The sequence below is a fragment of the Chaetodon trifascialis genome, chromosome 3, assembly GCF_039877785.1.
Source record: "Chaetodon trifascialis isolate fChaTrf1 chromosome 3, fChaTrf1.hap1, whole genome shotgun sequence".
Lineage (NCBI taxonomy): Eukaryota > Metazoa > Chordata > Actinopteri > Chaetodontiformes > Chaetodontidae > Chaetodon > Chaetodon trifascialis.
Window position 1 is genome coordinate 32,519,552 of NC_092058.1, and position 23,881 is coordinate 32,543,432.

General features: G+C 38.5%; 1 protein-coding gene across 1 annotated transcript; it reads left to right on the top strand.

The window, feature by feature from the left end:
• The first annotated feature begins 1,665 nt into the window (after window positions 1-1,665).
• LOC139328696 (chitinase-3-like protein 1) lies at window positions 1,666-23,671 on the top strand. The gene is made up of 11 exons (XM_070958636.1): window positions 1,666-1,705; window positions 1,803-2,007; window positions 2,096-2,149; window positions 2,857-3,022; window positions 3,854-3,978; window positions 4,094-4,196; window positions 4,653-4,835; window positions 8,242-8,358; window positions 8,461-8,593; window positions 22,387-22,579; window positions 23,641-23,671. Exons 1-11 carry the CDS (start codon window positions 1,666-1,668, stop codon window positions 23,669-23,671), a joined length of 1,350 nt encoding a protein of 449 aa, XP_070814737.1.
• Window positions 23,672-23,881: the final 210 nt, after the last annotated feature.

Here is a 23,881-nt window from a genome sequence, read left to right on the forward strand (position 1 = left end):
TTTAAATCCTGAATAACTGTAGTTTTCAGTGATTGAGATACAGATTAGTAAAACAATGTTTATATTTGTAAAAGACGAAAAAAAAAAAAACAACCCTGATGATTTGACAGATTTTCCCATGCTCATTAACAAAATTCAGTACAAGCTGAACTGACACTTGTAGGTTATGTTAACATGGATTAATTTTATCTTGTCAAAACGTGTATAAGTGAGTATTCATAACAAACTACCCAATATTTAACACAAAAACTATAGCTTATAGTTCACACTCCAGTGAAGCAGTACAATTTATCTGGAAGATTTAGCAGGAGCATTCACGTTGGCAAACAGTTGACCCTGGCACAGATGAGATGGTGAACAGGGTTTGGCTTCGTGAACATCAGAGCCATTTTCTCTACAGGGCCTGTTTTACACCCTGTGAAATTAAGCAATATGTAGAAATGATGAGATGAGGACTGTATGCAGCGTGATTTGTGTTTAGCTGCAGTATTTGAATGACAATTAGATTATTCTCAGACCTGGCAGAATTCTTGGTTCGTGCCACTGCTGCTTGCTGTCTGTACAGCTGAGGCCTGGGAGAACTGCTGGGATTTAGAGCTGGGAGCAATGTCCTGACAGGAACAGGAGAGCAACACACTGGTTACATAATACCAATCCAGCCACACAGGTGCAGCTATGATGCACCAGCTCAACATGAGTCAAGTCCAAGGGCTTCACCTGTAAGAAAAGAAAGTACAACAAAACACTTTTCTGTTGTAGTTTTTTATGATTTCTGTCAGGGTCAATTTTTTTTAAGGTGTAAATAAGGCGGCTCTTGATCTGTTTTTATTATAGTAATGAAATTATACTCACAACTTCTTACACAGACTGATTTCAGTCCATTTATTTTCATAGAACAGAAGAAGAACAGTGACCTCTGTGCTTGCAACAACAAAACAAACAAGGCATTTTCTGGTGACTGTCTATCTTGTGTCTGAAAATAGCCTAAACCCCAGGAACATGGTTAGCCAAATGGTAACAAACACAGTAACAAATCATGAAGCTGCTATGTACATGTACTCATACTATGGCCTTGTCTGACTTCCTCATGGGAAGTTTCCTGGATAAAAAATGTTTTTCATTCTAAATGAACATCACTTACACTGATCATTTCCTTCTGTGACAGTTCGGGTTCATTTTACCTGTAATATAAGCCTACTGAAGTTTTATGACTATGTCTCAGTAAATACTTCTGTACTTTCACTTAAGCAGGATTTTTAAAGCAGGACTTTTACTTGAAAAAGTATTTCTATTGTGTGTTCCTGATTCTTCTAATTAAATTAAAAAAAAAAAAAAAAAAGATACTTTAAGAACAGTATTAAGGGCACCAAATACTTCTGCATGTGATCTCATTGTAATGTGAGATGTCAGACTGGAGTGACGTTACACGGTGGATACATTTTCTATTTTTCTGTAACTGTCCCACAGCGTTAGGCGAGACATGATGGGAAACTCCCACTGGGAAGAGAGCAGAGAACAGCTGAGATGAACGCAGGAATAGCAACCACAATTGGTGAGAAATTTCATGTGTTGTTCCTATAATTGTATCATTTTACTGTACTGTACTGTACTGTACTTGTTTCTGCTAAATATGGCAGTTAATTCAACTGTAATAACATGTGAGTTATGCCCCTTGCAGTGGCTCTACAGTTCTTCATTCAGATTGGTAAGTGGCACATTTTAAGAAAAGCAATAGGAACTCATGTTTTAATTAAACATCAGTACTGTGCGCTCAGATAATGTTTTGTTCTTCCTTCATCCAGCAACCACAGCCAAACTGGTATGTTATTTTACCAACTGGTCACGGTACAGAACTGGTGTGGGGAAATTCTTGCCAGATAACATGGACCCCTTCCTCTGTACCCACCTGGTTTATGCCTTTGCCATTATTAGCCATGCCAATGAGATAACTGAGTATGAGTGGAATGAGAAAAGCCTCTACAAATCATTCACTGAGCTCAAGAACAGGTAAGAGTTGGTCCATTAAAATTGTGGATATGGGATTTAAAATGTCTGCTCAATCAGCCGCTCATTTTCTTTGTGTGTACCTGAACAGAAACCCCAGACTGAAGACTTTACTGTCTGTTCGAGAGGAGAACGATGGACCTCAGTGAGTTGATGTCTATTATTGTTTATGAAACTTCTCCATCTGCTGACTGAAAGCAAGAATAGCTGCAGAGGAACTTTTTTTTTTTTTTTTACTGCTTTCCCAAGTGATCGTTTGGCTGCAAAGAATGACTATTTAGCAGAGTATGTTGACAGACTATAACCCTCTTAAGCCAGTGTAGGTAACTTGAAATGCTAACTGAATCTGCAAAAACATTTATTTCTAAATCTCTGCAAGTACACACCAATTTACTTGTATGTATCAGATTCGTAAGTAGCAAAATTACAAGAGTTATCGCAGGCCAAATACTACTACTACTACTACTACTACTACTAATAATAATAATAATAATAATAATAATAATAAATTTCATTATCCAATAAAAAATATCAATATGTTTTGGAGTGTTGGTCAAGCAAAGTCAGCCATTTGTGTTTTGCTGTTGAAACTTGGAACTCCAGATATGCATTCATTATTGTTTTGATGCTGTATAGACTAAAACATCAATCATTTATAAAAATCAACTGAATAATCCATTTTCATCATTGTTGGCTGCAGCCCTACAATTGTCAAAGTAATATATATATATGTATGTGTGAAATGTCAGTCATTCAATCCAAATATTTCAGTGGGCTTCAAAACACTTAAGTTCATTATCACGTCACACTGTCATTTCGGAGAACAAACAACTTTCTCACCATTTACTGCAGGTTCTCCTTCATGATGTCCACTCGAGCTAATCGTCAGACATTCATCCAGTCTTCAATCAAATTCCTGAGGACTCATGGCTTTGATGGTCTGGATCTGGACTGGGAGTACCCTGTTGCTCGTGGAAGTCCTGCAGAGGACAAGCAGAGGTTCACTCTGCTCTGCAAGGTACGCTGATGGGAGACCAGTGGAGACCATGCTGTCTCAGAGGCTGGAGAGAAGATTAAAGAAAGGCCCCAACATGTGGTGGGGGAGAAAGTTGTGATGCATTTATTCTGAAAGAGTTCCAAACCCTGTTTAAAATTAAAATAGTTTTATTGACTATGTGACTCATATTTACAGTAAAGTTACACCTACAACATTTTTGTCATAAAACACTAACAATCTCTAGAATGTAAGCTAGCCTTTGTGGCACAACATCTCATTTTCTCCACTAGACGGGCATGTGGCATCTAGCATAGGGGCATGCAGATGGGCACTTTTCCTGTGTTTTCTTTTTCTTGAACATGCGGTCACAGTTAGGCTAGATGCTCTTTGCCTGCTCCCCACCCCCCCACCCCCCCTTTAAAATGTTTCATCTTTCAGTCTTAGTTGTTAAGTTGAAATAAGTTACAAAACGGTGCCTCATTTCTGTGGCTTGAATGTAATCACTAGTTTCAAAGTTTCAAATGAAAAAATCAGATGCTCAAAACTGAGGCTTGCTACCCTAATACTTTTTGTTTATGGACTCTTGATCTTGTTTCACTATTGGCAAATGGATATTGTTTGGTTGCCTGAGAGAGAGAGAGAGAGAGAGAGAGAGAGAGAGAGAGAGAGAGTATATTGCTGAATGTTACTGACATTCTCAGTGTGATGGTTTGTATTACAAGTTAACAACAGTGCCGGGCTGAGGGCAAGATGGCTGAAAATCAAAAGCGGTTTGCAGTGATATGAAGCATAATATGATCTGTTGATCTGAGTAACTAGAAAAACTGCAAATGAATTTCTATTGATTTCAAGGAGCTTTCAGAGGCCTATGAAGCTGAGAACGTAGGAGGAAGTAACACACAACTGATGCTCTCTGCAGCCGTGGCAGCACAAACAGATGTTATTGATACAGGATATGAACCCTCGGAGATATCAAAGTAAGACTTTCTTTATTTCAACTCCAGTTTGAATTCTTTTGACATCACATGATCGCATTATGCTTAAAACCCACCTCTTTCTTTGTTCTATGGGTGTGATTTTGTGTGTGTTTAGGTACCTGGACTTCATCAGTGTTAAGACTTTTGACCTACATGGTAGTCAAGATCGAGTGACAGCCCACCACAGTTCACTGTACTCTGAAAACAGCACTAACATAGTAATTACCCCCCTTTTTTTAAAAAAACAAAACAAAAAACAAACCCATTATATATTCACATCTTGAACTATATACTATAAATACCCTTCCAACATTTTTGTTTGGCAAATTTAACTGATTTTTGGCCACTTTCATGCCATTGCAAAGCTGAACACCCAACACTGACTTATTATTAAGAGTAGAGCTGTATGGTAATTCTCAGGACTCTAAATGTAAGGTAATGTTGCTCCGTAACTTCTGGATGTGTAAATAAGCAACTGTGTGTTAACAAGGTCACTGAAAAGGTGTGTTTCTGCTGCTAAAACAAGAGTAAGTTACAGTTTACATTAAAGGATAGTACCAGATCTTTTCTAGGTATCATGCAACCATCATATCACAAGTTCAACCCAGGGAAGTAAATTGATTTGATAGAAAATGTTAACCTGGTTAATGACTCTTCCCTTTCTTTTCTCTCAGGATTATGTTATTCAGTACTGGATGGAGCGAGGAGCCCCAGCAGGGAAGTTGCTGCTAGGTTGTCCCATTCATGCTCGTTCCTTTACAATCTCCACCACAGCATCGGGCCTGGGAGCCCCAGTCAGTGGCCCTGCCTGCCCCGGGCCCTACACCCAGCAGATTGGTATCTGGTCTTACTATGAGGTAACAAGAACACATATATGCAACTACATAATCACATTAGTAACCATTTCAACTTTTACCACAGACACTGCTATTGATAATGCTAACATTGCTGACATCACTATTGCCACTATACTAAGCAGTCATCACAGTATGCTTCATTGCAGTTTTTGGTAACTGGCATAACCAGTACACAGGTAAGCCTAGCACTGAACGTTCTCAGCACTTTGCAGTGAGTCTGTACGGCTACTGTCATATGAACTCACTCTTTTTTGCCCAGAACAAGACTACGGTGAAAGGAACTTTAATATAGCTTCATATACAAAATGCTACACTGTTTTCACAAGTGAGATGGTCTCAGTTGCTAGTTTTACTTCTTATATGCAATTAATAAACTCATTGTTGCAATGTATTGTTTCATTAGTAAGAAGAGAGATAAGGAGTGCTGTCTGCTTGGTCTGGCTTAGCTCTGCTCAGGCTTCCTCCCCATTGCCCACAGTCAGATTTTATATCTCTAGTTACAGTAACACAAATCCAGTCTTCCATCCCTTGATTAAGAAACTGGTCAGTGATGTCATTCAGGTAGGTATTATACTCATATTTCTCTGCTGTCTGTTATGCTGACATCTTTTCCACTGTCTACATTTACTTGAGAAATTCTTCCCCAAAAAGAACAAGAAAACTCAGAGAAACAGAGAACATATGAAACACAAAAGAGGAAAAGTCATGACAAATGAGCTCTAGTACCTATTCTGAAAATTATGGCCTGCATGGCCTGTAAATATACATTATGTCAGACCTGATGTTTCAAACTGTGCTAACTTAAAGGAAGATCTTTAATCGGGTTTTGAGTAATTTATTGTGTTATTGTGTCTTCATGGGCTTCAGGTTGTCAATTGCTCCTGCAGTTCTGTGTTCACACAGCCTAATCATCTACCTGGGTGCTATCACTAGCAATGCTGCTGTACTGTAGTTCTACTGGTGTTAGTGATACCATTGCTACCTCTGCTAGGGCTGGTCGATATGGCTGAAAACTGTATAATGATATAAGTATTTTATATCGGTTGATATTGATAATTATTCATATTTTCTATGACCTATTTAAAATAAGGATCAGGCGAAAAATACATTAAATTTAAACATTTGTATTTTAAATTGAACCTTCCTCTGATTATAATCCCTTCAGCTATCAAGGCAGAAAGGAAAGGAAATGTCAGCACAACCATGGAAAACACTCAAATAATAAATTTAAATAGAAGTGTAAAAATGTACAGTGTTTTGTAAACATTGCAGAAACTGAGGTAGACTCGACATCTGTAACATACAAAAAAGAGATGAGATTTTACTTTTAATGATCACTGCACACATGTTACAGGAGGAGGAAACTAGACACACGCCATGCATTTGTGAAATTATTTTCTCCGCTTTTGACCCATCCTGGTCCGTCTTTCCTCCGCGGCAGACCAGGAGCGGTGGGCTGCCAGCCGCCAGCCCACGCCGGTGCCATCATCTGGACCCATTTTCGTTCATCACCGTTGGTCAGACGGTGATCTTCTTGCATGTTTTTAGTGGGGATTCTTTAAGGAGGAAACCCCGGGTCAACATGCAAACTCCACATAGAAAGGCCCCTTTTTTTCCTCGAGCAGCAGGCACCGAGGCCAGGTGTAGTGCGACAGTGTTACCACTTGTGCCACCGTGCTACCAAACAAACATGATTGACAGTAGCTACAGTAAGATTGACTGAACTATAAAACCAGCCTAGACATATGAATTACTTTAGTCACTCTTCTTACTCTAAACATACATGAACTATTCAATTATATGTTTATTGCAAGTGTGTTTATTGCATTTGTAAGAGATTTTTATAACCTGGCTTCTCCACAGTGCTCAGTGAGGTGTGTCTTTATGATATGATATGCCGCCGCCTCCGTTATGTCTTCGTGCCTTTTAGATGATGTGTCATAAGGCACTGAAGCAGAGTACCTCTGCATGGTGGTCTGCTGCTTGTGCGGTGGTGCTGCAGTTGCAGATGTTGTTGGACGTTGGAGAATACGGCTGTGCTCCAAAGGTTGAACGCGGTTAAGGTGGTTAAACAAGACTGTGGTATTACCGGTCTTGGTGGGGACGACAGTCTTGCATAATTTACAGACCACATTGGTCTGACTATGGTCTGACTTATAAAATCCAAAGAACAGCCATACTGGCGAGCTGACTTTCCCTGTTTTTATCGATTTCTTCACTCGCTGCAGCATTCACTGGGTGCTTTTCATTACGTTGAATTGTGCCTCCTCGTCTCCTCTCTCCTTCGTCGACCCGGAAGTCGTTTCCCCTCCGCCATGATGAAGGATCTTCAATTGCTTAAATGCACCTGAAGGAGACGAGGAGCGAGGAGAGAGGAGGCTTCTGAAGGAAATCAGAGTGAGGATACATCGGTGTAGCCTACGCGGAAGTCTTTTATTATTTAAGGGGCGTGTCGTATGTGGCACACGTTTGAATCATGGCGGGAGCAGGTCTTCACAAATGTAATCTTGATTACTCGTCTCCTTCAGATGCATTTAAGCAATTGGAAGATCCTTCATCATGGCGGAGGGGAAACGACTTCCGGGTCGACGAAGGAGAGAGGAGACGAGGAGGCACAATTAAATGTAATGAAAAGCACCCCATGTTTTACAGCTTTTACAGCTGTGCAAACGTCATCAGTAATCGACGTCGCTTCGGACTGACGCTGTGGAGTGAGGATTTTTCATTTCGGAGTTTCGTTTCCTCCGTCCTCACGTCTCTTCCTTGCATCCCTCTTTCATGTCCTCGCTGGGCGGAGCTAAGACGCGAGGAGAGGAAGCGAGTGGAGGAGACGAGGAGACCAATTTATGGAATGAAAAGCACCCCATGATTCAAACGTGTGCCACATACGACACGCCCCTTAAATAATAAAAGACTTCCGCGTAGGCTACACCGGTGTATCCTCACTCTGATCTCCTTCAGAAGCCTCCTCTCTCCTCGCTCCTCATCTCCTTCAGGTGCATTTAAGCAATTGGAAGATTCTTCATCATGGTGGAGGGGAAACGACTTCCGGGTCGACGAAGGAGAGAGGAGACGAGGAGGCACAATTCAACGTAATGAAAAGCACCACCTGAGAGCAAGTGCCTTTGTTCATGCAACCAACCTTGCTTCACAACTTCTGTTTTCTTCCGACAAAGAAAAAAAAAAAATCAAATGTTTTATCGAACACATTTTTTTATTGATATTGATTACGTGTCTATCGCGAGACATATAGTTATCGTTTTATCGCTCAGTGCTAACCTCTGCTACTGTCAACCACAGTCTTACTACCTCTACAGCTGCAAGTGCTTTAGTATTACTCCGTTTTCATCAGCATGAACATAACACACATAATTACTGTGACAGACACTCTATTGTTCTTTATCAGACTTGCTCCTTCTTGAGAGGCACCTCAGTTCAGTGGATTGATGGTCAGAAAGTTCCATATGCTGTCAAAGGCAATCAGTGGGTCGGCTTTGATAACCAGAGGAGCTATGATGTCAAGGTACAGTTTATGGCTTTGCTGTGGAAAAGGACAGATTTCAATAAATTTCTCTCCATGTGAGTTATTGTCTCCATTATTGTCCTCCCTCTGATTGTCTAACAGGTGGACTATCTGAAGAGCCGGCAGCTGGGAGGAGCTGCTGTGTGGACACTGGATATGGATGACTTCTCTGGACAGTTCTGTGAACAGGGCGAATACCCACTCATATCCCATCTAAAGCATAAACTCAGTGAAGGTGAGGCTACATTACTGCATACTTTCTTTATTCCAGGGACATTAATTCAATTCATGGCCTCAAACATTTTCAGAGGCACTGTCCTCAATTCAAAATCCAATTAAAGAAGTCCATGTACTGTGCTTTTATGCAGCGTGTCACTAATTATACCATACACATGATATAATGATATACTTTTAAGTGGTAAATTGTAATCAATTTATGTAATATGATGAATGAATGTGCAGTTAGTGATTCTGTTTCACTTTTAGCTCTTACACATAAATGTAAGACCTTTAACTTTCAATTTTATTAACTGGAGGGGATCATGCCTTTGCGTGTGTGCGTGCACGCATTAATCTCACATATTACTGGACCCATCAGTCTAATATTTTTTCTCCACATTTATGACTGTATGCTCAAGGACCTCTTGTGGTTGCAGTGATTATATTATTCATTTTCTTTATTTATTATTCTATTTTATTGGCTGCTCTGTTTTATAATGTTATTGATGGCTGACTTCTTACTGCTTTTAACTAGCTGGTAGGGTCTGCAAGTGATCAGCAACTGCTTCAGTTTTGGATTCTTGTTTCCATAAGGAATTTAGCAAAAGGCATTTCTGACAGTCAGAAAGACAGCTCATACTATCACTGGTCTGCAGTGGGCCACATTGTGGCCTTTGTCATGGTTCAAAAGCTGATCAAAAGTTTGGTATCCTCTTGAATGGGAGCATCTGCGGATTAATTATTCACATTAAGAACAATACAGGATGAATAAATTAATTAAATTATTCCATTGGATGGAGAAAGGACATAATGGAAGCTGTGAAAATGAAAAATGGAAGACACAACAATAAGTTAAATCATAAAAAGTAAAATTTTAATAAAAAACAAAAATGTAGGCAAAAAGGCTAAACATTCATTGCCAGTAATATATATTCTGACAATAAGACAGCTAATCAAGCATCAAGCGAGAATCTAACAATTTAGTATTGCATTTCCATAAGGTTTGGGTCTCACAAGACACAAGTTAAAAAAAAAAAAAAAAAAGGAAAAAAAAGAATGATAGAAATAAAGAGATAGCAGACTTGGAGTTCCTATTTTAGGCCAAAAACCAGAAACATGAAATACTACATTTTCCAAAATGCAACAAATAACATCTTTTTATTAATTCAATTCAATTTTATTTGTATAGTGCCAAATCACAACAGAAGTTGTCTCAGGACACCTTCCATACAGAGCTCTTATAGACTAAACTCTTTGTCTGCAGAGACCCGACAATTCCCTCATGAACAAGCACTTGACAATAGTGATGAGGAAAAACTTCCTTTTAACAGGCAGAAACCTTGAGCAGAACCAGGCTCTGGGTTGGCGGCCATCTGCCTCGACTGGTTGGGTTAGAGAGAGAGAGCAAGAGAGAGAGAGCAAGAGAGAGAGACAGACAGAGCGACAGAGAGAGACAGACAGAAATGCAATAACAATAACACTGACAGTGGATGTATTAATACTAGTAGCAGTTGCAGTGGGTGTCAGGCATGGCCATGGCAGGAGACGTAGCTGTAATCCACAATCCAGATTTAGCCACTATCCATGGGAACCTGTGAGACGACAAAGCACGAAGACTACAGGGAAGAAGCTAAGTTAGCAACACGCTGTGGTAGGACATGACAGCATGCAGATGGAGAGGGAGAGAAGAACAGAGGAGCTTGAATCTTTGGAGGTCCCCCGACAGTCTAATCCTACACTGTAAAAAAAATATGTAATTTTACAGGAAATATTCTGTATTTTTTTTACAGATTTTTCCTGTTTTCCAATAAAACAATGAAATGCCAGTAGATTTACAGATATTTTTAGTAATTTTAGGTTTTATGTTTAAAATTACAGTTAATTAACCATAATGTAAGATTACATTAATATTATGTTTTTTAATGACAATTTATTGTATTTGTACACCTTTAACTCTAATTTTACATACAATTTTCTGTATGTTTTTACAGGTTTACCACCTTTTTCCATAAGACAATGTAATAACTGTAAATTAACAGATACTAGCCATAATTTAAATATTTACCTTTAGAATAACATTTAATCACTAATAATTTATTATTACAGTATTACTATGTTTTTTAAGGGTAATTTAACATATTTCTTTCATATTCAAATGTAATTTTACTGATCTTTCCTGATAATGATAATGAAGAAATGTACGTAAAATTACAGAAATCTGTAGTTTTTACATTAAAAATTGCAGTTCATTAAGGATGTGTGGTTAAGGTGATTTTATGTTTTTTTTAGAGGTAATAAGTAGTATTTGTAAAGTAATTTACTGTACATTACTGTAAAAAGACAATTTAAAATACATTGTTTTACAGAAAGTGCACTTTAAATAATGTCATTTTACAGAGAGTATTCTGTATTCTTACAGATTTTTGCTTTTTTAAACTATAAAGTGCCTGTACATTTAGATATTGGAAGTAATTTAAATTTTTTACCATTTATATGGTATTGTATTAGTACACATTCCACTGTAATTTTGAATATATTTTTTTGTTTTTTACAGGTTTATCACCATTTTCAAAAAGACAATAACTGTAGATTAATGTATATTAGCAGTAATTTAAACATTTACCCCTAAAATTAGACATAATTAACCATAGTAACATTACATTATTAGTATGTTTTTAAAGGCAGCTTGTCTTTTTTATATTCAAATGTAATTTTACATCATATATGATGTCATTTTACAGATCTTTCCCAATAATTGTAATGAAGAAATGTATATAAAATTACATAAATCCGTAGTTATTTCCACAAAATTGTAGGTTATTTAGCGCGTGCGGTTAAGTTGATTTTATGTTTTTTAACCCCGGGTTGGGCCTTTCTGTGTGAAGTTTGCATGTTCTTCCCATGCATGCGTGGGTTCTCTCCGGGTACTCCGGCTTCCTCCCACAGACCAAAAACATGCTCATTAGGTTAATTGGTGACTCTAAAATTGCCCCTAGGTGTGTGTGTGTGTGTGTGTGTGTGTGTGTGTGTGTGTGTGTGTGTGTGTGTGTGTGTGTGTGTGTGTGTGAATGGTTGTTTGTTTGTGCCCTGCAATCGGCTGGCGACCAGTCCAGGGTGTACCCTGCCTCTTGCCCGTTGACAGCCGAGATAGGCTCCGGCCCCCCCGCGACCCCGAAAGGGATAAGCGGCATAGAAAATGGATGGATGGATGGACTAAAAAAAGAAAAACTGAAATATCACATGGTCGTAAGTATTCAGACCCTTTGCTCAGTATTTAGTAGAAGCACCCTTTTGAGCTAATACAGCCATGAGTCTTTTTGGGAATGATGCAACAAGTTTTTCACACCTGGATTTGGGGATCCTTTGCCATTCCTCCTTGCAGATCCTCTCCAGTTCTGTCAGTTTGGATGGTGAACGTTGGTGGACAGCCATTTTAGGTCTCTCCAGAGATGCTCTATTGAGTTTAAGTCAGGGCTCTGGCTGGGCCATTCAAGAACAGTCACGGAGTTTTTCTGAAGCGACTCTGTTATTTTAGCTGTGTGCTTAGGGTCATTGTTTTGTTGGAAGGTGAACCTTGCAGTCTGAGGTCCTGAGCACTCTGGAGAAGATTTGTGTCCAGAATATCCCTGTACTTGGCCGCATTCATCTTTTCTTCGATTGCAACCAGTCCTCCTGTCCATGCAACTGAAAAACACCCCCACAGCATGATGCTGCCACCACCGTGCTTCACTGTTGGGACTGTATTGGACAGGTGATGAGCAGTGCCTGGTTTTCTCCACACATACTGCTTAGAATTAAGGCCAAAAAGTTCTATCTTGGTCTCATCAGACCAGAGAATCTTATTTCTCACCATCTTGGAGTCCTCCAGGTGTTTTTTTTTTTTTTTAGCAAACTCCATGCAGGCTTTCATGTGTCTTGTACTGAGGAGAGGCTTCCGTCGGGCCACTCTGCCATAAAGCCCCGACTGGTGGAGGGCTGCAGTGATGGTTGACTTTGTAGAACTTTCTCTCATCTCCCGACTGCATCTCTGGAGCTCAGCCACAGTGATCTTTGGGTTCTTCTTTACCTCTCTCACCAAGGCTCTTCTCCCACGATTGCTCAGTTTGGCCGGACGGCCAGCTCTAGGAAGGGTTCTGGTCATCCCAAACGTCTTCCATTTAAGGATTATGGAGGCCACTGTGCTCTTAGGAACCCTAAGTGCAGCAGAATTTTTTTGTAACCTTGGCCAGATCTGTGCCTTGCCACAATTCTGTCTCTGAGCTCTTCAGGCAGTTCCTTTGACCTCATGATTCTCATTTTGCTCTGACATGCACTGTGAGCTGTAAGGTCTTATATAGACAGATGTGTGGCTTTCCCAATCAAGTCAAATCAGTATAATCAAACACAGCTGGACTCCAATGACGGTAGAACCATCTCAAGGATGATCAGAAGAAATGGACAGTTCCTGAGTTAAATATATGAGTGTCACAGCAAAGAGTCTGACTACTTATGACCATGTGATATTTCAGTTTTTCTTTTTTAATAATCTGCAAAAATGTCAACAGTTCTGTGTTTTTCTGTCAATATGGGGTGCTGTATGTACATTAATGAGGAAAAAAATGAACTTCAATGATTTAAGCAAATGGCTGCAATATAACAAAGAGTGAAACATTTAAGGGGGTCTGAATACTTTCCGTACCCACTGTACATGCAGTGTCTTATTCATGTACAGATATTAGTGCTCATTTTCAGGTTGTGGTAAGTGATAAATTGATGAAGTGCACATTAGGAACTGACCAAACTCTGTGTATCCAAAAACCCTTAACTTAGACTAAACTATGTAACATCAGTGGGGCTATTCTTGTAAATTAGTCATGGAAAGTTTACCACTTTCTACAACTTTTTCATAAAATATTGCAACAACTTTTCCTCAGAATTGTGAAGTATTGCAACACACACACACACACACACACACACACACACACACACACACACACACACACACACACACACACACACACACACACACACACGTATATGTATTTTATATATGTGTATATATATGTATTTTTCATTTATTTAATTGTTTTAATTAGAAACGCACGTCATTCACCTCATGCAATCAGACTAGGCAGATTCAAATTTCAAAGTTGGCGCCTATTTCCAGTTTGCTTCGTCCCGCTCATAACGACCAACCGACCAAGCAAGTGTCCGTCCAATCAGGTTAATAGTAGGCATGTCATGAGTGATGCACGTGAAAGATTTGCCCTCGTGGGCGCGTGATCTGTAAGGAGGATGTATGAAAGAAAGCCACAACGGACATGTCAACCAAACGCCCCTTTGAGGTAAGTGTCCCAGATAACGCATGTGAACGATATTCTAATTCATTTTCATACCTGGAGTGGACAGCCTTGAAGCTAACGTTAGCGTCCCTCTGATAAATTGCTACCATCCCATAAGCTATTATTAACGGATAGCTATGGTTTTGTGACTAAGTGACTGATGGCAGCCGGGTCATTTATTTTACAGCTAAAGTATTAATTGTTAACGCGTGCTTTCGGGCAAAGCCTTTTCTAACATGGCCAGAGGTTAGTCCTAATTGTGTTCTCTGCTGATGTATATTCATAAAAGTTGTTATTTGTGATTTGAATGTGGTCCAACTGCGTATCGGATACTGCTTTATCCTCTTGTATCGGACTTTCGACGCGAAGGTAATTGTTTTCTCTGCTGTCTGTAGTTTCATTGTTTTGTGTTGGAAATGTCCTGTTCAAATGTTCAGAAGCAGCTGTAAGGTCATCGTAATAATGCTGTGTGTATGGAGCGGCGTTTTTAGTCATTTCCATGCATAAACCTATTACTTTGAAAAGAAATGCGTCTAGACTTGTAGAGGCGCATAGTTGTGGTGTAGCATGTTATGCAAACGTGTATTGTTAGCACTGGTTGCTAGTATAGTGCATTTACACACGTTATCCATGTCACACAGGAGCTGAAAGCAGCCAGGCAAGAGAGACTGAGACATGTATATGTTTCTGTGTTTCTCAAACACAAGTATGTGGGTTTCTGCATTTTTATTTATTTATTTATTTTGTGTGTGTGTGTGTGTGTAAAATTTTATTTTATTAGATTTCTTATGTGATTGTAGATATTTTCACTTCCTCTTGTATCGGACTTTCGGCATGAAGCTGAAAGCTTGACTACGATATAGGGATGTAACAATTACTCGTGGGCCGGTTAAAAATTAGATCACGAGTTAAATTGGTGGTGGTGGTGGTGGGGGGGGTCTCTGTGATGAAACAGCTGATAGGCAAATTAGTTTTGACCGTTTATCTTCGTGTGCGTTGCGTGTGCGTGCGCCTCGTATGTTTGTTGAGTCAAAAGGGCTGCAGCTGCGTTTGCACAGGCTGCGTGTCTCCTGCTGTCAGCTGTATCGCTTTACACTGAGTTTTCTGTTGATAATGACCGTCAAAATAAAAGCCTTGTTTTAAAAAATGAAGGGATTCCTTGCACAGAGACGCTAGAGCTAGTGTTTTTAATTTGAAAACGCTTCCGGTGTGGTCCCAAAAGTGAAACTTAACCTACTGTACCTACCTCAGAAATGGAGAATTGCCTTAGTTTGTGCCTTACAGTCAGTTACTGTGTCTACCTCCTCAGGAATAGAAATTGTTTAATTTGATACAGTATTGAAAAGGAGGCAAGAAAATACAGTACAATGGATTTTTTTGTTGATTTTCCGGAACAGAAATTAGAAAAAAATTTAAAAAAATCAGTCATCTTTCTGGAAAATAATTTTGTTAAAAGAAATCATGAAAAATCGTAATCGTGGTCTAAAAATCATGAATCAAACTCGTAACCTGAGTGAATCGTTACATCCCTGCTATGATATGAACTACTTAGATAAATGACATATTGGTAGTAAAGAATTTTTGGTACATGTTAATTTGTGAGCTTTTATTAGCTTTGCACAGAGCCAGGCTGACTTTTTTCTCCTGTTTCCCCATATGTGTCTGAGAACTGCTTGTATTGATGTCATGCCTGTAAATAAGGAGACTTCGACATGGAGAAGGTAAGACCATATTTGCTGCTCTGTTAAACTTTTCGTTTTCACTTGAGCAAATATTACTTTTAAGAATATAATGTTGATGGGAGTAATGTGCTGAGTGTAATCTCAAAAGAGAATATTTATCACTCTTTATATCTGCTCTTTTGTGTCTCTCTTAGGAAGTAAAGTGGCACATTGTTGGCTTTGATAGAAAACAGATACTCCTTGATGCTTCACCTTGCACAGCCAAAGTAAGTGTACACACACACACACACACACACACACACACACACACACACACACACACACACACACACACACACACACAAGAGAAAACAAATTATAGTCCCTCTCCAGTAGCATCGGTTTGTTTTAGAGCAGGGCGATTATAACAAAAGTCAAAATCTCGATTAATTTAACTTTTAATCTTGATTATGATTAATGAACGTTTATCTCCACCCTTGATGAACAATTGTGTATTTTCAGTTTGTTTTGTATTTTACACTGCCCTCACACCTGGACATTTTGTGATATTTTCACATAGTGTCTTTTGAGAGTGAAAACAATGATGTTGGTGTGACACTGGTGTGACACTGTGGTTAAAGTCTAGTTGTGTTTAAGCACAAAACCCACTTGATTGAAGCTATAAAATATCATGGTTTGGGTTAACATGATCACTGTAGACAAGTTTTCAAATTCCTTAAATATATGCAACTTTTACTGTCATGGCAACAGAGTCCATTAGAGTTTGATTATTTTTCGATTAATTGCTCAGCCCTAGTTTGTTGTAAGATTCTTTGTTACATTCTGTTTGCATATGGGTTGCTTGGTGCGTGGTATTAGTGTAATATTCCTCCATGTGCCCCCTTTTAACGCATTCCCTCGAGGTCTCTGCATGGCCCTGGTTAGCTTGTAAAATACAATGGGTTCAGAAAATTTTCATTTTTAATATCAATCTAGACTCCATATCCCTTCATGACAAAGTGAAAACAGAATTTTAGAAATGTTTGCAAGTTTATTAAAAATGTAAAATATCACATTGTACTTTTTAGACCCTTTACTATAACACTTGAAATGAAGCTCAGGTTGCTTCCATTCTCTCAGTCATCTTTGAGTTGTTTCTACACCTTGATTGGAGCCCAGCTGTGGTAAATTCAATTGATTGGACATAATTTGGAAAGGCAGACACCTGTCTATATAAGGTCTCAGAGCTGACAATGCATATCAGAGCAAAAACCAAGCCATGAGGTGGAAGGAAATGCCTGCAGGGCTCAGAGACAGGATTGTGTCAAGGCACAGATCTGGGGAAGGCTACAAACAAATCTGCTACATTGAAGGTTCCCAAGAGCACAGTGGTCCCATAATTCTTAAATCGAAGAAGTTTGGAACAACTAGGGCTCCTCCTGGAGCTGGCCCCCCAGCACAACTGAGCAATTAGGGGTGAGGAGACTCGGTAAGAGAGGTGTCCAAGAACCTGATGGTCACTGTGTGGAGATGGGAGAAACTTCCAGAAGGTCAGCCATCACAGTAACAGTCCACCGATATGGGCTTTATGGCAGAATGGCCAGATAGAAGCCTCTCCTCAGTGATACACAGGAAAGATGGCTAAGAGTTTTTCTCACAGTCAGAGTCCTTGCCAGATCAGCTTGTTATGCATAATCAAGTTCAAGTTAACTTTATTGATACCCATAGGTAGATTTGTTCCGCAGCAAAACAGGAGAAGGCATCCCACACACCATACCTGTGACATTTGACATCTGGAACAATCCTTATTACTCAACGTGTAAATTTGACGTGAAAATTTTTGGAAATTTCTCTCTCTATATATCAGTTCTTCCTCAGTCCAATCCTTGCCTTTGGTTTGTTTTGTTCTTTTGAACTTTGTTCCTTCCCAGCTTATCTGAGTTCTGTTGTATGGTTGTGCTTTATAAATTTAATTGCAAACTACAACTGCTTAGTAAGTTAAAGATGTGTTGCTGATTACAGCTTGAAGTGGTGATGAGGTCTTAAAATATTTTTAGAAGGTCTTTTGAAAAGGCATTGAAATTAACTTCAGGATTCCTGTAAATACTTTGGTAATGTATGATAAGAAAAAAACAACTCAAATTAGAAATGCTAATTTCAGTTCTCATGTTTGTCTGTAAAACGCCAATAGGTTCACATGGAATGTCTAAACAAATGTCTGTTTTTTCCCTAGATGGACAATCAGAGATATTTAAGGAGGCCCCAGCAGCCAAGCAAGTGAACAGACAGTTTGAAATGATCTGACAACAGTTTCTCACACACAGTATGTATTGCCCAAATTAAATGTGTCTTAAAATGATTTTTACATTTGTTTCTTTTGCAAGAAATAGTTACAAAGTTTAATGGCCATGACCTAAGTCCAAATATTACTGTGCATCTTAATAAGCTGCTCCTGTGCTTGGCAATTGTGGAACAGAGTCCAGCTCCTACTACACATTCATTGCATTGAGAAAAAGGCCTCAAAATTACTCTTATTGCAAATAACATGCAATAAGTAGATTCTGCTATTATATTTTACAAAAACCTATGTAATTATGTCAAATTTTAATCGCCATCCCATGGGGATAGGTTTCTTTTTCACTGCAGTGAAAAAAGAATTCATACCATACATATGCAGTGTTGACTTACCTTATGACTTTACACAGCTTTACATGATCAGGATTTTTGGGCCGATAGCTGATCAGTGAGTTTAAATAAACTGATAATGGATCATGATCTCATCGCGTGAGGTAGCAATATGTCTATATCAAAGTATGCCAGCAAACATTGAAAGGCAGGTCGGCCAGCACCATAAATTCCATAAGCTTCCTTGTACCACCCCTTGCCATCTCACTGTCACGCCTACACGGATGGGCACTGTCTAAAGATGTTTGCTTTAGCATCCGTTTCGGTTAGGGTTGTCCCGATCCGATCACGTGATCGGAAATCGGGGCCGATCATGTGACTGCAGACTCGATCTGATATCGGACGTTATGTCCCGATCAGGTATCGGAAAAATAATATATATATATACATATGTATATTTATTGTTATTTTTAATCACATTTACAATATATGGGCTAGTGATTAAAAATAAATGAGAATAAAATAGTATTTATTAAATACCAATGTTTACAGGGCGGGTCTGTGACAGACGCCATTGAACAGCGCATGCGCGGAACACGGCACAATGCAGCAGTTTGTTTTGAAGCTGAGGTGCGTGATATGCTGCTTATGTCTGCTGTGTGGAAATATTTCAAAGTAAACAACGATTGCGCTGGCTCAAATGCTAGTTGGTAACTGTGGCAACAGAAACTCAGAACATACGTTAACATACGTTGTTTCACAGTTTATTAATCACAATAGCAAGGCAGTAGAGGACACACACAAGCGGTAAGAGGTGCACTTGCCCTCTGAAATGATACTTTGTATCACTTAACATAACGTTAAGCAATCATCTCACTTCCCTCCACTGATTAGGCCTAATGTAACAGCTGCGGCCAGAGCCGGTTACCATGGCAACGCGTCACAACAAGAGATATTAAATAGTCCACTCAGCCGCTTCTTGTGAAAAACTTATGATTTTAAAGGAAGAAAACAAACATTAACTTATTAATAATTGATTTAACATTTATTTCTTTAGTAAGTGACCATGGTATAAGCGGGATGCCTTTTACAGATGCTCCCCCACGAGGTACTGTAGCATTTCATAGATTGCAGATAGCTTGTGTTTTAAATTGTCTCACTCACTTTGAAGAAGTTCCACACCACTGACATGTTTGTTTGTATCTGACAGCATGGATGTTGCGTCCAACAGCTAATGATTCTAGATTCAAAAAACTTTATTGTCCGTCACATAGTGACAGGAGTCCAAACCAAAAGCCACAAAGATGGATAATAAAGTTTTTTCAATTTTAAATCATTAGCTCTCAGATACAAACAAACATGTCTGTGCCATGAAACTTCTTTGGAGTAAATGAGACAGATAAAACACAAGCCATCTGTAATCTATGCAACAGGAGCATCTGCAAAAAGTTTCAACACAACAATGTCATTGATCAAATCGGTGAATTGAGACATTACGGCCGATCACAGAAATTGCATAAAATGCCAAATATCAGATCGGCGTAAACCCTACTTATAAAAAATGTAGACATCCTTATTTATCTTCTTTACGTTGAGTTGACTGCGGTCTACCACACAGCTTAATCCACCAGAGACATTTAGCTCTGTTTAGATGTGGTTTAGGAAATGGGATGTCGGGGATGAAATATACCCCATCGCACCTCATATCAGAGTTGTATTACCCCTGCACATCCCTTGTGATGGCTTCTGGGCGAGGTCCATCTGTCTCCAAAAGTTGTGTATGGCAACTTGTATCTTGAGAAATTGCTTTTACACTTAGCTTCTATGCTAACGACTGCTATGAGAGCAGTCAGACTGGATAATGCAGTAAAACGAAATGGCAATTTGGTCTGATTATCAGGCTAGCAATGCATTAAGTTGAGTATGTGCAGTCAACTCACACTGCATACTCAAAAATTCTTGATAGTTTAGTATACATACGGGCGTTTCCTGCTTACATAATCCACATACTATGCAGCTGGATCACTACATAATCAATCTAACATGCTTTGTATGAATAGTACATGGTAGTACATGGTAATAGTACACACAATAGTAATACAGTATGATGGACAGCATGACAGCTCCTCAAGTGAAGCCAAAACATCTCAATCACCCCCCTGGTGGCTGGCTGTAGTATAGGACTTAAAGTCCACCCTCTCGATGTTGTCAAGTGGAACATGGGCCAAACTCAAAAAAACTCCCGAGTACGTGTTTATTATTTTAATTAAATTGTTTTGTAGGTAGGTAGGTAGTTCTTATGCTGATGTTACCTATAGATGAAGGGTGTTTCCAGTTTTGCCCTGTATATGGAGGTCTAGTCAATGTAACTTACTTGTTGAGCACAGGAGCAGCTGCTGAAAGCTGATCGGATTGTGACTGAAAACATGTCATTTGGGCCCAGGGTTAAAAATACTAAAGTGAAGTTTTTACAGATATTATCCTTAAATGTACATATTGATGTATTTTGATGTACAGTGTTTAATTTTCCATTGTCCAATTGTTTAAAATAACTAATACTGTAAATGTGCAGAAATTCCTATTTGATTAAAGGTGCATATTTTGTTTATACATTGTGTCATTGTTTTTGTACTCTGGGAAACCACAATAAGAAAACAGTTTCATGAAATGACTACTAAATACTCTTAATTTACAGGGATTCGCCTTAAATATAGCTATTTTTGATGTGTTTTTAATATATTCTGCTTTTTTTCTACTGTCCAATAAACATATTTAAATCTCGTAATTCTTTAAAATGACAAATTAATACTGTGAATGGGCAGACATTCATCGCTCGTTTAATGCATTTTTAGCATTTTTATACATTATTTCTTAGTGATTGTACATGAAAGAACAATAAATAAACAGGAAATTACTCTAGGTAGACGAGACCACTCCATTAAATAAATACTAAATACCCTTAATTTAAAGAGAGAGGCATTAAATGTAGCTATTTTCGATGTATTTGTAATGTATTTAGCTTGTTTTTCCACTGTCCAATGGTTGTTTTTTAATATACAAATTCTATAAAATGACAGATTAATACTGTTAATTTGCAGACAGTTATCCTAAATTTTATGAACCTAGTTCTTTTTTATACATTCTAACTTTGTTATTGTACATGGAAAAAATTGTATTTTAACATGAAGTTACTGTAGATAGACTTGGCTATTTCCTAAAATAAATAATGTATACTGTGAAATTACAGAGATTAATCTGAAAGGTATCTGATTTTAATGTTTTTTACCGTAATATGTATGTTGTTTTACAGTATAATGGGCGTTTATCACTAATACACTGCATTTTAATTAAATTTGACTGTAAAAATCAACTTTTTTTTACAGTTATTGTATGTAGTTCTGTGATATGGTTATTTACTGTAATTTTACGGTATCTCTTTGGAAACTTTGCTGCCAGTGCTCTTACCGTTTTTTTTACAGTTTTTAATAATACTGTAAAATTACAGAGATTAACCTGAAGGTTATCTGTTTTTTAATGTTTTTTGACATATTATGTATGATATTTTACAGTATAATGGGCATTTATCAACTATTATATGCTGTATTTTAATTATATTTGACTGTAAAAATCTGCTCTGTTTTTTTAAAGTTATTGTACATACTTCTGTGATATTGTTATTTACTGTAATTTTACGGTATTCGTTTGGAAACTTTGCTGCCAGTGCTTTTACCGTTTTTTTACAGTTTTTTTTTTTACAGTGTAGAGCAGCATAACTAGGGGCTGGTCCAAGGCAAGCCTGAGCCAGCCCTAACTATAAGCTTTATCAAAAAGGAAAGTTAAATATAGAGACCTTCTAGTGAAAATTGCCCTTGTCTTTCAAAGTCCAAATGCCAAGACAAGTTTGTACAGCAGGCTTCTGTTCAAGCTCAAATTGAGTACAGTAACTCTGATGCTGTCATCAGTTTTAACAGCTTTGGCTTTTTGCCAAGTCTTATTTTACAAAACTCCTCCAGAGCCACAAACATCTTTACACAACTATATTCACAGGCTGAGCAGTACAGCTCAAGATGCATTAACAGAATTTCATGAGTAAAATGCGTGAGACTCACCTTTAAAATACATCCTCTAGTGTTAAACAATTGTTCTCTAGTGTTAAACAATTGTTAAATTTATTTCAATGCTGTTCAATATTTTTTCCCCAGACTGGTCAACACAGGAAACAACTCCCACTGAATCTCTCCCTACAAGCTCTGTCTCTCCTGAGAGCACACAACCACCACAGGAGCAAGTCACCACAGCCAGCAGCACCACAGCAAAACCAGACAACAGCTGCTTCCAGAACATCACCGTTGTGTATCCTGTCAGCAATTTCTGCTCACGCAGAGCTGACGGACTGTATGTAAGATCAGACAATCCAAGGACATTCTACAGATGTGTACAAAGGAAGACATTTGTTACAAAATGCCACACTCTGGGAACAGAACACAACAGCGCAGTGACAATTATACCATTAAAGAACTTAGTTATAGTCACCTTTGTAATTGCCACCCTATTCCATTTGTTGATCATATGGAATAGTGATTGCAGTGGTTTTATTTTGTATGGACGAAGTTTACAATAAGTAAAACTTTATGTTTTTCTTTATGTTTTACTATGTTTACTATGGAAAAAAAAAAAAAAAAAAGTATGAGAATGTAAACTTTTTAAAGCTTCCCATCAGGCCCAAATGAGGCAACTAACACACATGTGAGTAAGTAAGTCATGTAGGTATTTTAAAATATAACCCAGTTTAAATCCATGCATACAGTGTTGTCAGAATTTGTATCAAACTCTGATCTGCTAAGCTTTACAGTCAAACACTCAGTGAATCCCACACCTTAAGACAAGTAATGGGTACAACACTGTTTAAACACAAGACACCTAATTATAATAATGATAATAATAAAACCAAAACAATCTATATGGCCTGGGTGCAGTGGTTTATGTATGTTGCCAGTAGAAACCTGAGGATGACAGCAGCTTTGTAAGTAATGTTCTTACATTCTCTTCCACTCTTCTTCTTACACTCTCCCCCCACTGAAACTGTCATGTCCTCATGACATGTGTAACAAAATAAATCTCATCTCTGGATTTCAATTTTTTTTACAATCACATTACACTCATTCTGTTCAACCTATCCACTTGTAAAAAGTGCTCTTGTACCTCTTGGTAATAAGGATGGAATGGAAATAACATTACATCATCATGACATGTGACCTCTATTGGAGTAACCTCATGAGTACTGACTACCACTGAAGTCTGGTTGCCCAAGGAATCATACGTCAGTCGATGTCGGACCCTTGTCTGTCTGTGAGGTCGTACACTCTCCACCAAACCGGTGTCATTGTCTCGAGTGTCAATAGTCTCAGGTTGTGTGGGAGTCTCAGTAGTCGTTTGGACCGCTGTCTCTCTTTCAGTCTCAACAGTCTGATCAACACTACTGTCTAGAGTCCTGTCAGTCTCATCTATCAGCTCCTGTTTTTTTTTTTTTTTGTATTTACCCGTGAATTTTGTGAACAAGTGGACATGGGAGATTGAAGGACATTGTGAGTGGTTTGTCCGGTTATTGATGTTGGTTCTGTCCGGGTCGGCTGTGGACCGAAGGTTCTAAGATTATCCGGCTGTGCTGCTGGTGGAAGAGGCGGAAATTCAGGTGAG

Coding starts and splice junctions, on each gene's coding strand:
- LOC139328696 (XM_070958636.1), top strand. CDS start 1,666: ATGCCCCTTGCAGTGGCTCTACAGTTCTTCATTCAGATTG. Junction 4,836..8,241: donor GTATCTGGTCTTACTATGAG/GTAACAAGAACA, acceptor GTTCTTTATCAG/ACTTGCTCCTTCTTGAGAGG. Junction 8,594..22,386: donor AAAGCATAAACTCAGTGAAG/GTGAGGCTACAT, acceptor TTTTTTCCCCAG/ACTGGTCAACACAGGAAACA.